This window comes from Ictidomys tridecemlineatus, chromosome 1 (genome assembly GCF_052094955.1).
Source record: "Ictidomys tridecemlineatus isolate mIctTri1 chromosome 1, mIctTri1.hap1, whole genome shotgun sequence".
In the NCBI taxonomy this organism is placed as follows: domain Eukaryota; kingdom Metazoa; phylum Chordata; class Mammalia; order Rodentia; family Sciuridae; genus Ictidomys; species Ictidomys tridecemlineatus.
Genome location: NC_135477.1, coordinates 246,371,187 through 246,386,042, shown reverse-complemented (window position 1 = coordinate 246,386,042; position 14,856 = coordinate 246,371,187). Strand labels below are relative to the sequence as shown.

The 14,856-nt window shown below is 40.5% G+C and overlaps 1 protein-coding gene across 2 annotated transcripts in view; it reads left to right on the top strand.

The window, feature by feature from the left end:
* Positions 1–2,797: 2,797 nt before the first annotated feature.
* C9 (complement C9) overlaps positions 2,798–14,856 on the top strand; it is a 50,550-nt gene continuing 38,491 nt past the window's right edge. For both annotated transcript variants that reach the window (XM_078017836.1, XM_005325672.4), the window contains exon 1: positions 2,798–3,015. In XM_078017836.1, coding sequence (XP_077873962.1) covers positions 2,879–3,015 — 137 coding nt within the window. In that variant the 5' untranslated portion in view covers positions 2,798–2,878. The remainder of the gene's footprint in view (positions 3,016–14,856) is intronic.

Sequence of the window (14,856 nt, the reverse complement as noted above, 5' to 3'; positions counted from 1 at the left end):
ACTCTTGTGCTTTATTTCCAAAAATTTCTCTGAGCTAGAGGGGCAATCTTTTTATATTCTCTGCACATAACCTGAGCTTTCCCCACTGATTTAAGATTCATAGGGCAGGAAATAAGTGTTTGATTCTAAATATGCAAGTTCAACTTAGTGTGAACAAATCAAAGTCCATATGAAGATTTCCTAGAATTGGACTGTTAAGCTGCAAAGTAATGCCATAAACTGTGTGTGTGTGTATGTGTGTGTGTGTGTGTGTGTGCACACGCGCATACGCGCGCATGAGTGCTTTAAATTACCACTTCTGGGAAACTATATTTTCAAAACAAGAACTTAGGAGATTCTGGTAAAGGGACTTCAAGAGATCACTCTCTGAGACCTTTAGGTCTGAAAATTGGCTTAAGCTTAAGGGTGGGTAAGATAAGAAGGAACAGACTGAGAAGGGAAGAAAGCAGACACCAGCATTTGTATGGTGGGTAAGAAAAAAGAGCTAGCAAAACAGAAGCAGAGTAAGGAGGTGGCAGGTCACCAAAGGCAGGTGAATGGGGAGTTAAAATCTTCTAAGAACCAAGAAGTGTCCATTGAATTAAGATACATGTTGATACAGTGGATAAATTGAAGGAAAAAAATGGAGGGGGTCAAAGGCATGTCCTTGAGAATACTGAAATGCCCAAAATGAGGGTTGGAGTTTGAGTAGAAGGAGGCACATAGCAGTCAAGAGTATTGGTGAGCAGAGGGTAGGAGGTGGCCTAGGCAGATATGGTGAACCAGAAAAGATTCTACTGAATCATCCCTTAAAATGAGATGCTGTAATGCAATCAGGTGGACCCCCCCCCCAAAATATTCCATGGGATCGTAAACAGAGCTGAGCCACAGGAATCCTATCACTACAAAGGGATAGCTGGACTTACTGAGCTTCACCAACAGTTCCAGAACCACGGAGAGAAATTTGTTCATTATGAAAGAGCTCAGCTGAAAGTACTGTCATGACAATGGCACCAAACCAGCAGCCAAGAGAGTGGGGCTCTGATGCTTCCTCTGCCCCAACTATGTGGCCTTGGGGGTGTCACTTCTGCGACACCCGGCCCATACTATATTATTTATATATTTTATACATACCATTAATATATGTAATTAATGCTTTTTATCATACGTTAATATCTCAATTTTTCTTTGCTATATTACATTTAGCCTGAACCATGGTAATAAAATAAATAAAACCAAGCAATTTGGAATGGCCCCTAATTCAAACCAGTCAGCCAAGAAGTATCCCTTTCCCCTCATGTTCAAGGAGAGAGATGCTTTTTCAATCACTACTCATACCTACTCATCAAGTCTAATTATCACAAAAATCTAATCAATGAGCATGAAATCTGATTAGCATAAAGCATAATCCTATGCTGACTGCTTTCAAGTTCTTAGGTCCACGGGCATCCTGGTGAGGTCCACAAAGATCATGTGTGAGTTCTCAGCATTGCTACATCATAGCTGACGCATGCAGACTGAACCCAGGTGCAGTTCACCCATCATTGGCTAAGACTCACAAGAAGTATCCCTTGGACATAGACCCATCCATTGAAGAGTGCTGTTACACCTACTGGAATCACCTTATCACTTGGCAATTCTGCACAGCCTACACACCAACCAAATAAATTGTCTTTATGTCAAGCTTGGGAGTGGGCGAAATTAATCCTATCTGAGACCTCAAGCTCTATGCATAAGTCCAGAAAGGGGCCAAGAAAGGGTGGTAAGAGTAAACCCCATGTACTTCAGGTAGGACTCTCAGTGTCAAAGTTCCTGCAGTCCTGGAAAAGCTAGCTGTATATTCTGTCATCCTCTCACCCCTAACCCTGTTCTGCCTTTACATGAACTCCTGTTTGAAATTTGACGGTTTGTAATTAAGAGACACCTGAGAAGTTCCCTTAAGAACTAAGTCAAGAGGTCTTTCTAAAAGTCAGTGATACATTACCTACAAAACTCCACTGATGTCTTTTTTTTCTCAAGTTGGTCATTCTCAATCTCAACCCTGGCCACACATTAGAAGCTTTTAAAAAATCCCAATCGACTTGGGCAGGGTGTAGGCAGACATCAGTATGTTACCAAGCATTCCAGGTCATTCTCTTGTGCAACCAAGATTTTCAGGGGATTTTGCATAGTTTTCAGAGAATTACCACCTATTCCGAGACTTCCAAAACATGTCATCTTTTCTGTAAGTCCTGGAGAACTTGATAACATGAGACAAACACTACTTTTCAAGGCAGGGAGCCAAGATTTTCCATCTCAGACGCTTATCTGACTCATGTGTAATTCTGAGATAAGGAGGCCATATCCTTCTAAATGATATGGTTAATGCATTGGAGAGTTTACTTCTTTTTCTTCAAAATGATGCACTATACCTGGAAAGAAAGAAATTTGTCAATGTGTTTTACCCTTTACCTTGCCCACATGGAAACAACCCACATATCTCATTTTTGGATTGTGAGTGGGAGTAGTTACAACATCATTTCTGTACCTTGCTTTCCATTGAATGTCATTCTTTTACTTACTTCAAGATTATGCCTCTATAAGAATCATCCACGAGCCTTTATTTTCAATAAAATACACATTCCCTCACCTTCCCTCCCTCCCAGAATCTACCAAGATTAGAACTGCTGTTTTTCCCCTGATCTCATTTTATTTTTTACATAGCACAAATGCTAATCTTAGACACTTTCGCATTTAGGTTCATTACCCCCAAATACGTGTCAATATGGAAAAACAAGCCAAACATTACAAAATGACTCTACTTTAGTTGGACTTCGGTGCCCGGGCAGTCAAAATCGACAAAATCTCTGAACACATACAAACAATAATCCTTCCCTGTCCTCTGGCCTTCTGCAAATAAATGCTTTACAGAACCTGCTGTAAAGGATCATCTCCCAGGGAGCTGCCTAGCAGGGGCAGCATGTCCCCCAGCAAGCCCTTCATCTTTGCAATCAGCATTTTAGAAATAAGTCTCCTTGCTTCACTGCCCACATCCAGGTGAGTCATGGCCTGTCTGTTTGTTTCTGGATTTCACTGTGGGATTTGGTGATTCAAAGTCTACTTTTAACAGCAAGGTAGACAGAAATGTTCAGCCAAATAGTGATATGTAGATCCTCAGAATTTAAGGAAAGGTTAAGAAAAGACATAGGGTACACCTTTGCAAGTTTGCTGTGGAAATCTGCTGTTGTGTCTGGTCTGGGAATTTCTTCCCAAGAAGGCATTGAAATGTTAGAACTAAGATTATTTTTAAATACTTAGAATTGTGAAATGAAGTGGATTATCAATAGTGTATGGTAAACCTGAGCTTATCAATGCCTAATGTCTGAAAAAAATTTAATTAAGAAAATTAATCCATCCCTCCTTTTATTTCAATGTCTAACATTTTAAAATTTTTGGTTATATCATCCTTTCCCCCCCCACACACATTAGACAAAAGTGAATAATTTCACTTCTCTTCCTTGACTTCTGTAATGTACTCCAAGCTGTGTCCTGGGGTTTAGGGTCATGTTTTCTCCTTTGAAGTACACTACAGATCCATTGACCCTGCTTCCAGCAAAGATGCGCCTTCTCCTTTTTCTATGATTTGGCTCATGATTACAAAAGCCACGTGTTAGGACTTGCATATGGTTTGCGTGTTCCTAAAGGTTCATGTGCTGGAATCTTGGTCCTCAGTATGTCAATGTGGCAGACCCCTTAAGAAACTGGGTCTAGTACAAGGTGATTAGGTCTTAGGAGCACCACACATATGAGTGGATTAATGCTGTCTCTAAGGAGTGGGTCAAGTCAAGTAGGAGTGGATTCATTCCTGAGAGAGATGGTTGTAAGAAAAAGTCTGGACCCCCCTCAGCCTCTTATTTCCTTATTTGCCTGCATACCCCTTCTGTTCATGGCAAATTTCCTCTTTGTGTTTTTGACTGTGTTATGACACAGTCAAGAAACCCTCCTCAGATGCTAGCATCATGCTTTTTGGACCTTGCAGCCACCAGAATCAGGAGTCAAATTAAGTTTCTGTTCTTTATGCATTACCCAGCATCAGGCATTTTGCTATAGCAACACAAAGTAGAATAAAACACTACAACAAGCCCATCCAGGAAAGAAATCAATTGGGCAGTAAGTGGTTACTGAATATCTACAGAGCACCTAGGAATGCAGGAGGTTAGGGTCACATGAAGCATCCTTCTTTCTATCCATAAGTCCTAGGGGAGGACACAAACCTGTGTGATCCAATACAGTATGAATCAATCTGAAGACAGTACTGAACTACTCCTGATATCAACAGTGCAGCTAAGGGGAAACCTGAACACTGTTCCTCTGTCCAGACCAACCATGACCTGCACCCAATTCTCCTGTGGTCTTTTGACCCTTGGTTTGACCAAATTCTGCTTTGGACTCTGATATCCATTTCAAGCACATCTTGGCTCACCTCCCAGCTACAAAGGAGGCCGCCGTTCCACTTGGGCTCCACTTGCTGAGGTAGGCTGTTCTCAGCACTACATCTTTCAGGAGCGGGCTCACAGTGGGCTACCCAGACCTGCACAGGCCCTGGGTCAAGTGCTCAGCTGACTTTCTCCATCCTAACACTTCTGCTTATATCTAAACAACATGATTTCATTCAGGAAATATTTTCATTTTCTGGACATCTGGATGCAGAAGGAATGTGTACTTGAAAAGGCAATTATTGAAAGTTGCTTTAGCTCTCTTGTACTGAAGTTGACCTTTTTCTTAAGTTACAAAAAAAATTTTTTTTTAATAGCCCACATTCCAGGATTATGGCTTCTACAGATCAAAAATGAGAGACTATGGGGAAGGCTTCAATTGCTTTGAAGTTCTTACCCCCTGGGTCCTGGTTGCACTCAGTGTCCCCAAGCAGGACTAGGAAGCCCCATTGGCTGGTCCTAAGCTCCAGGTAGCTGCTCTGCCCATTGGTTTGGCCCACAGTGCCTCCACTATCATGCTTCCAGAACTTGTCAGGGTTGCCCTGCTCTGAACACTCTGTAAAAGTTGAGGTCAAGACAAAGTGTTCAGAGACGTCAGTCATGAAATGAGAAGAATAATTTGCATTACCAAAGTACAAATTTACAAAGTACAAAATTTACAAATGATTTCTGAAATAATAAATTCCATCAGAAGGAAGCATGCCTTTCAAGCTAGATTTCCCATTCAGATCAAGGTGCCATTACTTACCAACTGTGCAGGTTTGAACAAGTGACTCGCCTTCTCTGTGCCTCCCCCCTCCCCCCATCCCCCCCACCCCGTCTGTAAGCTGTTGATTGTGTGTTTCCTAGGGACAAGTACTATAAATGAAATGAGTTCAACAACACTGAAGTTTCACAGTCTTTAGTCTAGAAGTTGGAAATAAAGGTGTTGGCAGGGCCATGTTGCTTTTGAGGCTCTGGGGGATCCTCCCTATTTTCTGGTGGCATCTGGCCATCCCTGGCATTCCTTGGTTAGCAGCTCCATCCCACCCGTCTCTGCCACTGTCACCACATGCCCATCTCTACATCATCTCCCCTCTGTGTAGGTCTTTATAAAATTTCCCTTTTCTTTGAATTACTGAGGAGCACAGGTTTTGCACATGCTAGGCAAGCATGAGCTATCACAGAATGACACCCCAACCCCTAAATCTCCCTTTGTATAAGGACCCCAGTCAGAGGGGATTAGGGGCCACTCTAGTATTTTCATTTTAACTTGATCACTTCTGTAAAGACCCTATTCCCAAATCAAGTTGCATCCTGAGGTACTGGGGCATAGGACTCCCACATGGCTCTTTTGGAGGGGATGAAATTCCACTCGTCACTGTGACCATCTCCCTAGGAAGGATTTTCGTGAAATTGCCTGTTTATGCCCCAGCTCACTGCTACTAGTGAGGGTTCACATGAGAACAGGTCCCCAGGGGAACATTATCTCTTACGCTTCTTGGAGTAGAATGCAAATGTTTTAAAACCACTATGAGAGCAGAATAATAGCTCTAAGCATGTCCTATTGAGACCCTTTCTTTTAAATTTGCAAATACCAAAATATTCACATTGTTCAAAGATCAAAAAACAACAAGATATATATTGTGAAGTCTTCTTTCCCCGTGCATAACTTTTCATGAAATCTCCATTATCATACATAAAGTACTTATAAAGCCCCTTCCCATCTCACCTCTCTTCTAGGTAAACATGTGCATTCATTCATTTTTTGGGTATCCTTCTACAACCTCTTTATATAGATTAAACCATAGGGTCTCATATTACCTTGTTTGCTCCCTCTCTTTGCTAGAAGTATATTATACACAGCATCTTGTACTCTGCTCATTTCTGGAATCACAATAGATATGAGAGACCTTTCTAAACCAGAGTGAAGGGCCTTCCTCATTCTCCCCATAGCTGGCTGATTTTCCATTGTCTGGACACCTGTTGGAGTAACTCATCTCTTACCGACGGACATTCAGGTGGTTTCCAGTCTTTGTACCAGAAACAATGCTGCAGGGAATATCCTCATTGATATATAATTTCATAAGTAGATAGTATTAATTCCCCCCAAATAATATTAACTGGATCAAAAGGTAACCACCTTTGTGATCTGGCCAAAATTTTCCTATGACCCTGTGGAGTTAGTGTTATTTTCCACTTACCAGCAGCATATGAAAGTGTTTCCCCCATAGCCTTGCTGAAAGGAGCTGTGGGCCAACTCCTTGATGTTTCCTATAGGTGAAAAGTAGCATCTTGGTAGAGTTTTGATTTGTCTCTTTGTTATTGAAATTTATTTTATACATTTAAAGGCCATGTGCTGTGTGTGTGTGTGTGTATGTGTGTGTGTACTCTCCTTATTCTCTTTTTTTTTTAATAGTCTCTTGTCTTTTACTCAGGAATTTCCTTAATTACATTAAAATTAATGTTTTGTCTCTGATATCAACTAAAAATATTTTCCCAGTTTTTCGTTCTTCCTCTGATTTTCACGTGTTTTGTTTTTCGTAGAGTTGAATCTTCTGCACATAATTTTAGTTTATTCTCTACTTCTAAAATAAGCAGGAGTGTCAGATGAGGAGTTAGGATGCATGAAAACAATGAGGAAAGTGGTCTCTCTGGAGAAAATGCTCAGCTTTGAACCCAACTCTGCCCCTGAAGAGCTGCTGCCTACCCTGAGAAAAATTCCTTCCCACTCCCATGGCTCAGTTCCTCGTCTTTAAAGTCTAATAACAAAATAGATATTTCAAGGGGCAGAGGTAAGAATTAAATAGATAACACATGTAAATGCTTAAGGGAAGAGTTCTTGACACAAACTAGATATTCAAATGTTAGCAACTGCTCTATTTTTGTTTACTTAATCTCAACAACCTAGAAAAATACTCAAGCATCCATTGATAGAAAAATCGGACCTAGAAAGCTGAAGATATACAAAATGTCCATTCTCCTCTTATTTGGCATTCTCCTGGGTGCTTTATTTCCATATTTAATAGAAGTTCACAGAGATTTATTTACCGGCTACCATTGGCCAAATAGGGCCCTTGTTTATTAATCCGTCTACCACTGCGAATACTGAGTTTCTAACATGGGACAGACATTGAGTCCGTGGCTGCAGTATTGCTTTAGAACATTCCCAAGGGGCCCTGTACTCACTGGGCTTACGATCTAGTGAAGAACAGGAACAAGTAAATGGCACCTGAAACCCAGCCAAGTTCTTGGAGTGAATTCCGTGATGCTGTGGGAGGCGAGCCCTGCAAAACGCAAGCAGTCCACGTGTACCAGCTCCATCTGCTCTGGCCTTGGAGGACTTTGCTCTTTACTTGTGTTCCTTCACGCCTATGCCCTCCACTTCTCCCTGTACATGGAATCATTCCTATCAGCTCACAGACATGTTGTAACGACCCTGTTAAATGTTGGCCCAGTCCTAAGCCTTGCTCTAGCCACACTCTCACATCAGGTCTCAGGGTGTGAAATTCCACGCATATTCCAACAATTCCCACATCTGTGGTGAAGTACTGCTTATATTCCAACTCCCACAGGGCCAATCTTTTCCCCCCCGAGTCCAATGTCCAATAACATAGTCAACATTCTTGAAAGTATAATAGCCTCCCAGATTTAATATTGATTTCTCCATTCCTTCTCACCCACTACACCACAGTTCACCAAGTTGCTCAGATAAAATTCTGGGAGTTCTTCCTAACTCTGTCTGTGCCATTTTTCACATGTGATCTAACAGCAAGTTCTGTTGGTACCACATTTAAAATGTATTCCAAATCTATTACCTTGTACCCTAGAAATGTGAAAATATACAATTATTATGAGTCAGTTATAATGTATAGAATATATAATATCTATCTATCTATATCCCAAATCTTAACCACTTCAAATTATAGCCACTTTGACTACTACAGCCCACATCACTATAATTTCTTTCCTGCATCCATTCTGGCCCATTCTCCAATAGTCTATCCATTCAGGAAGAGAAATCTCTGCAAAATAAATTTGAGCATTATTTCTGCTCTCTAAGGATTCCCAGAAAGCTTGGAATCAAAGCAAATCTCTTCTATGGCCTCTAAAGTAGAAGTGCACCCTGCCTTCTTCTCCTGGTGCATCTGTACTGTCTGCTCCAATACCAACATGCTACCTCAGGTCCTTTGTACTTATTGTTTCCTCAGTTTGAAACACTTTGCCCAAACCCTCACATAGCTTTCTCTCTTTCTCTCGGAATTCATTCAGGTACCTAATCAAACTTCACCTCTTGTTCAGTCAATATGTTTTTGTTTTTGTTTTGCTTTGTAATAAACCATTGAAAAATAGTAACAAAAGGATAATATTTTCTTTTTATTTCTTTATTTTTTTTCCTTCTGATACTGAGGATTAAACCCAGGGGCACACAGTCACTGAGCTACACCTCTGGCCCAATTAATTAATTAATTAATTGGATACTGGGGACTGAATCCGTGGCCACTTACCACTGAGCCACGTCTACAGCTCTTATTTTTTTATTTGGAGACAAGGTCTTGCTAAGTTGCTAGGGCTGGTCTTGAACTTCCAATCCTCTTTCTTCAGCTATGTGAGTTGCTGGGATTGCAGGTGGGTGCCACTGTGCCTGGCTAACAACTGTTTCACTTTTTCAGGAATCTGGGGGCTGCCTGGCTCTGTTGGACAATTCTCTTGGGTTTCCGATGTGGCTCTAGTCAGACGGTGGCTGAGGCAATGGTCATCTTGAAGGCTTCTTCTGTCTTTTGTCTGTTACCTGAACTGGAAAGACTCAAATAGTGAGGAGCTGGAACAATTAAGTCTTCAGGTCACCACCCACCCCCCTCCCCTTCTTTCTCTGTCTCTCTACTTTGCTCTACAGGGTAGGTGACCTCATACACAGCGATGAAAGTGACCCAGAGCAAATGTGTTGGGCAGAATTTGTGTGGCCTTTTCTCGTCCAACTTTGAAAGTCATGCAATGCCACTTTCCCTGTGTTTTATTCACTGAGGCAGCACAGTGCCCCAGCCAGCTTCAAGAGAAGGATGCTTTTTATGGTTTTGGTTATGAAGTGGCCCCCAAAAGCTCATGAATGTTCAGAGGTGAAACTGTTAGATTATGAGAATTGTAACCTAATCAGTGGATTAATCCACTTGAATGGATTAACTGGGTAATAACTATAACTAGGGTGTAAATGGAGGAGTAGGTCACTGGGTTTATATTTTGTCCATGGCCTGCCCCCTCCCTTTTTCTTCACCCTCCCCCCTTCTCTCTCTCTCTCTCTCTCTCTCTCTCTCTCTCTCTCTCTCTCTCTCTCTCTCTCTCTCTCTCTCTCCCCTGACTGTAAAGAACTGAACAGTTTTCTTCTAATCTACCCTTCTTCCATAATGTTCTGCCTCATGTCTCATGTCGGGCCCAGAGCACTGTAGTTGATCAACCATGGACTGAACCATGAAAACCACAAGCCAAAACAAACTTTCCCCCCCTCTAAGTTGTTCCTATCAGCTGTTTTAGTCACAGTGACAAAAAGCTGACTGACACAGGCACATAGACCCTATTTTAAATGGGAATATTGTCACAGAGCTTGTGGACTATATCTAAAGCCCCACACCTCCTCTAAGAGTGTCCTTTGTCTGCTCTATTTAAACACCCATGCCTACCCCTTGGTACTCTCTTCCTTCTTGTCCTGCTTACGTTCCTTCAGAATGCTTATGTCTTAACTGGTGCTATAGATGATATTTTCTAGCACATTCACTTATTGTATCTCACCCACCAGAATGTAGGCTCTGTGGCAGCAGATCATGAGTTAAGAATGCAATCCTGGTTAGCTTATGTTTCTCCATTCCAGGAAGCCACGTTGCATTATATGTTGACACAAAGATTCCTTCATATGGTAGGTGTTTCCTGCCTTGCCTGATCACAGTGTCCTATTAGCTGCTCCTGAGATTTGCTTTTCAAAAGCTGAAAACTTCTTTCCTGGCAGAAGGATGGGGCTGGGCCTACATCAACAGCCTTCCTTTACTGCATTTCTGGCCCAGAGTTGGGCCTCCTGTGGTGGCGATATGAACTGCTTTGATCTAGGAAGTGTCTTTCAAGCTGAGTTTGAAACACTTGGAGATACATTGCACTTGATAAACACATTTTATCTAAGAATCCAGAAAGTGCTTGACAAACACTTCTCTCAGTCTAATAGCTCAGCTGCATGATAGGCAGGTGGTGAGTGCTAGATATACACAGTCCTTGAGCTACAAAAGATTATCTGCTGAGTGAGTTAAAGGGGCTGAGGAGGTGGTGCTGGGCTCACAGGGTGAAAGACAGAAGGAGCTATTCCAGATGACTGAGCTCCTCTCCTAATATTTATGCAGCGTATGTACTTCAATAACAGCATTTTTGCATGATCTATTATCCCTTCCTAATAGTTCTGTCTTTCTTGTGCCTCCAGGTATCTAAGCACCTGGCACAGTGAAGGCTAGACAGTTGTGTGCTAACACGATTTTCGGTTTATTTTTGCCTCATTTGACATCATTTCATTCTATGTATAAGATAGATCCAGACAAGAATCGGGTTATCCAGTTCATATGCTTTACCTGGAGCTGCTATATTGGAAAAATAAATTGCATCCTTGTTAACTCACTGTATCTCAAAACGTGTAAAAATCCTGAAGGTCTTACATGCAGAAGTTATTGAACTAACTATGAATGTTTAGTTTATTTCAGAGAAGATTTGTGTTGGGGTAAAAGGTAATACAGGGACAAGACAAAACTATTCTGAGCAAGGAATGGACAGATGCAGATTTTTTAAATTTAATTTATTTGTTTATTTATTCTAATTAGGTATATATGAGAGCAGAATACATTTTGATTCATTGTACACAAATGGAGCACAACTTTTTATTTCTCTGGTTGTACACAATATAGCATCACACCATATGTGCAGTCAAACATGTACCTAGGATAATGATTTCCATCTCATTCTACTATCTTTCCTCTGCAATGCACCTTCCACTACTCTCCTTCCTGTTTGCCCAAAGATCCTCCATTCTTCCCATGCACCCATCCCCCCATATGGTTCATCATCCACTTATCAGAGATAACATTCAGCCTTTAGATTTCGGGGATTGGCTTATTTTGCTTAGCATGATATTCTCCAACTCCATCCATTTACATGCAAATGCCATAATTTTATTCTCTTTTAATGCTGAGTAATATTCCATTGTGTATATATACCACAGTTTCTTTATCCATTCATCTATTGAAGGGCATAAAGTTGGTCCCACAGTTTAGCTTCTGTGAATTGAGCTGCTATAAACATTGATGTGGCTGTGTCCCTGTAGCATGCTGACCTTAAGTTCTTTGAGTATAAATGAAGGAGTGGGATAGATAGCTGGGTCAAATGGTGGTTCCATTCCATGTTTTCTAAGGAATCTCATACTGCTTTCCAAAGTGGTTGTACCAATTTTCAGTCCCATTAGCAATATATGAGTGTACCTTTTTCTCCACATCCTCGCCAACACTTATTATTGCTTATATTCTTGATAATTAACTGGAGTGAGATAAAATTTTAGAGTAGTTTTGATTTGCATTTCTCTAATTACTAGAGAATTTGAGCATGTTTCATGTATTTATTGATTGATTGTATATCTTCTTCTGAGAATGTTCAGTTTCTTAGCCCATTTATTGATTGGGTTATTTATTTATTTATTTATATTTGGTGTTAAATTTTTTTAATTCTTTATATATCCTGTAAATTAGTGCTCTATCTGATGTGCATGTAGTAAAGAATTTCTCTCACTCTGTGGGCTCTCTCTTCACATTATTGACTGTTTCTTTTGCTGAGAATAAGACTTTTAGTTTGAATCAATCCAATTTATTAATTCTTGATTTTATTTCTTGTGATTAAAAGTCTGATTAAGGAAGTCAGGACCTAATCCAACATGATGAAGAATTGGGCCTATGTTTTCTCCTATTAAGCATAGGGTCTCTGGTCTAATTCCTAGGTCCCTGATCCACTTTGAGTTGAGTTTTGTGCATAGTGAGAGATAGTGGTTTAACTTCATTTTGCTGCATATGGATTTCCAGTTTTCCTAGCACTGTCTGTTGCAGAAGCTGTCTTCTCATCAATGTATGGTTTTGGCACGTTTGTCTAGTATAACATAACTGTATTTGTGTGGGTTTGTCTCTGTGTCTTCTGTTCTGTACCATTGGTCTACATGTCTATTTTGATGCCAATATCATGCTGTTTTTGTTACTATAGCTCTGTAGTATTATTTAAGTTCTGGTATTGTGAAGCCTCCTGCTTCACTCTTCTGGCTAAGAATTGCTTTAGCTATTCTGGGTCTCTTATTTTTCCAATTAAATTTCATAATAGCCTTTTCTATTTCCATGAGGAATGTTATTGGGATTTTAATTGGAATTGCATTAAATCTGTATAAGGCTTTTGGTAATATAGATGCATATTCTTCATCCACTAACTGTCAAACTTGGGATAGATAAAAAAGTGCAATTCTCCATTTTTAGTTCCTTTTCTATAAAATAGAATTAGTGATATTTATTAAATTTACCAATCAAAAGTAAAGGTTTAATGAAAAATGAGCTTAGAAAAGTTGTTTAGTTAAACTAGCAGACAAATTAAGGTACTGTTAAATAATAAACCTTTGTAAGTTTTGTAGGATGAGTTGTGTTCCCATAAAATTGATATACTGATCCAATGATTGCTAATATAACTGCATTTGAATTAGATATTTAAAGATGTAATGAAATTAAAGTGAGGTCATTAGGGTGAGCCCTAATCTAAATATGACTGTTGTCCTTACAAGAAGAGGAAATTCAGATAGGAACAAGGAAGACCATGATGAAGACTCTGGGAGAAGATGATGATTTGTGGGCCAAGGGAAGGATCTCAGAAGCTACCCGTCTTGTCTCACGATACCTTGACCTCAAACTTCCTGTCTCTAGAGTTGTGGGGAAAATGAATTTCTGTTTTCAAGCTCCCCAGTCTGTGGTTTTCTGGTATTTGAAAAACAATAAAAAAAAATTGTTGTGAAATAGTCCTAAAGCCTAGAGGAATGTAAGTACTGCTCCCAGGGCAAGGATTTGTGAGGATCTTCCTATAGGGATAGGGTAGGCTGTAGGGATAGGGTATGTCAGAGAAGAAACTCAAATCACAGTTCAAGAGGGCACTAAAGATCAAAGGCAAATGTCAAGTGCTTTGTTCTAGCCCCAAAGTGTGAATCAAACTTTGAAAAGAGAACAGGAGACCTTAGGGAAGCTGAGAAGGAAGCGGATCGGTGTGCAAAAAGAGTTAGAGAACTGTCTACAGCCAATGCCAGGGTCACTGGAGCAGGGTCTAGTCACTTATGGGTGAGCAGATGAACAGGCTCCTTTTAGGCTCCCATCACTGGCTTTACTCCATAAAGGACTGTAATTCACTCTGGGATGTTTGCAGTGGGTTTTACCTTCCATGCATTATCTACAGTCTGTACCATATCCTCTCAACCAACACTCAGTGAAACTAGTCTCTGTGGTAAGTAAGGAATAAAGATACCAGGACATTGGTTTCCAGGTGTGTTTTCTGGAACTAAGGAGGTAACTGCCCTTGGGTCTCAGATACTGAGACAAAATGCTAACATGACTGTCTAAGTAAGTGATGAACATGAAAAAGAAAGGAACCAATAATCCTATTAAAATAGGATGATGTTGAAAAGATCCACAGTGATGTTAACAGCAAAGCCTGGTGTAATTCCCAAAACCAGAGATAGCCTGGCACAGTGACATGTCAGTCAATGGTGGTTTCAGGTTTGGGTAATGTTGACATGAGCACACCCTGATCTACTTAAGTCCCACCCCTTTGAATACCATGGATTCAAAGATACAGCAGAAAAAAACAAAAAAAGGTTTTTGTATTATGGATTGAACTCGGGGGTGCTTAACCACATCCCCAGTTGTTTTTTGGCTTCCACTAAGCTGCTCAGGGCCTCACTAAATTGCTAAAGTTGGTTTTGAACTCCTGAGCTGCTGGATTATAGGCATGTGCCACCATGCCCTGCAGATATTGCAGTATTTTTCAACATTGTCTGAGCCTGAGAATCACCTGGGTAGCTTTTTTAAAACACTGCTGTCCAGACTCCTTCCACAGAGATCCTAATTGAATTGGTACGGAATTGCTATCCCAGTTTTACAATTTCTTTATTTTTAATGTCCAAGGCCTAGGCTATGCAACCAGTATTGAGAACATTACTATGGGGCACAAAGGTGTATCTGCCATTGCTTCTTCATGAGGCCTATCAGCTCCTCACAAATTTTCTGGAAACTTTCTAGCAAACAATTTCTCATCTGTGTATATTCAGACAATAGGTAATACTCAGACTTCCAGGAAAGCTGGTTCTTCTAGAGGGGTTTGGTAGCCTGCA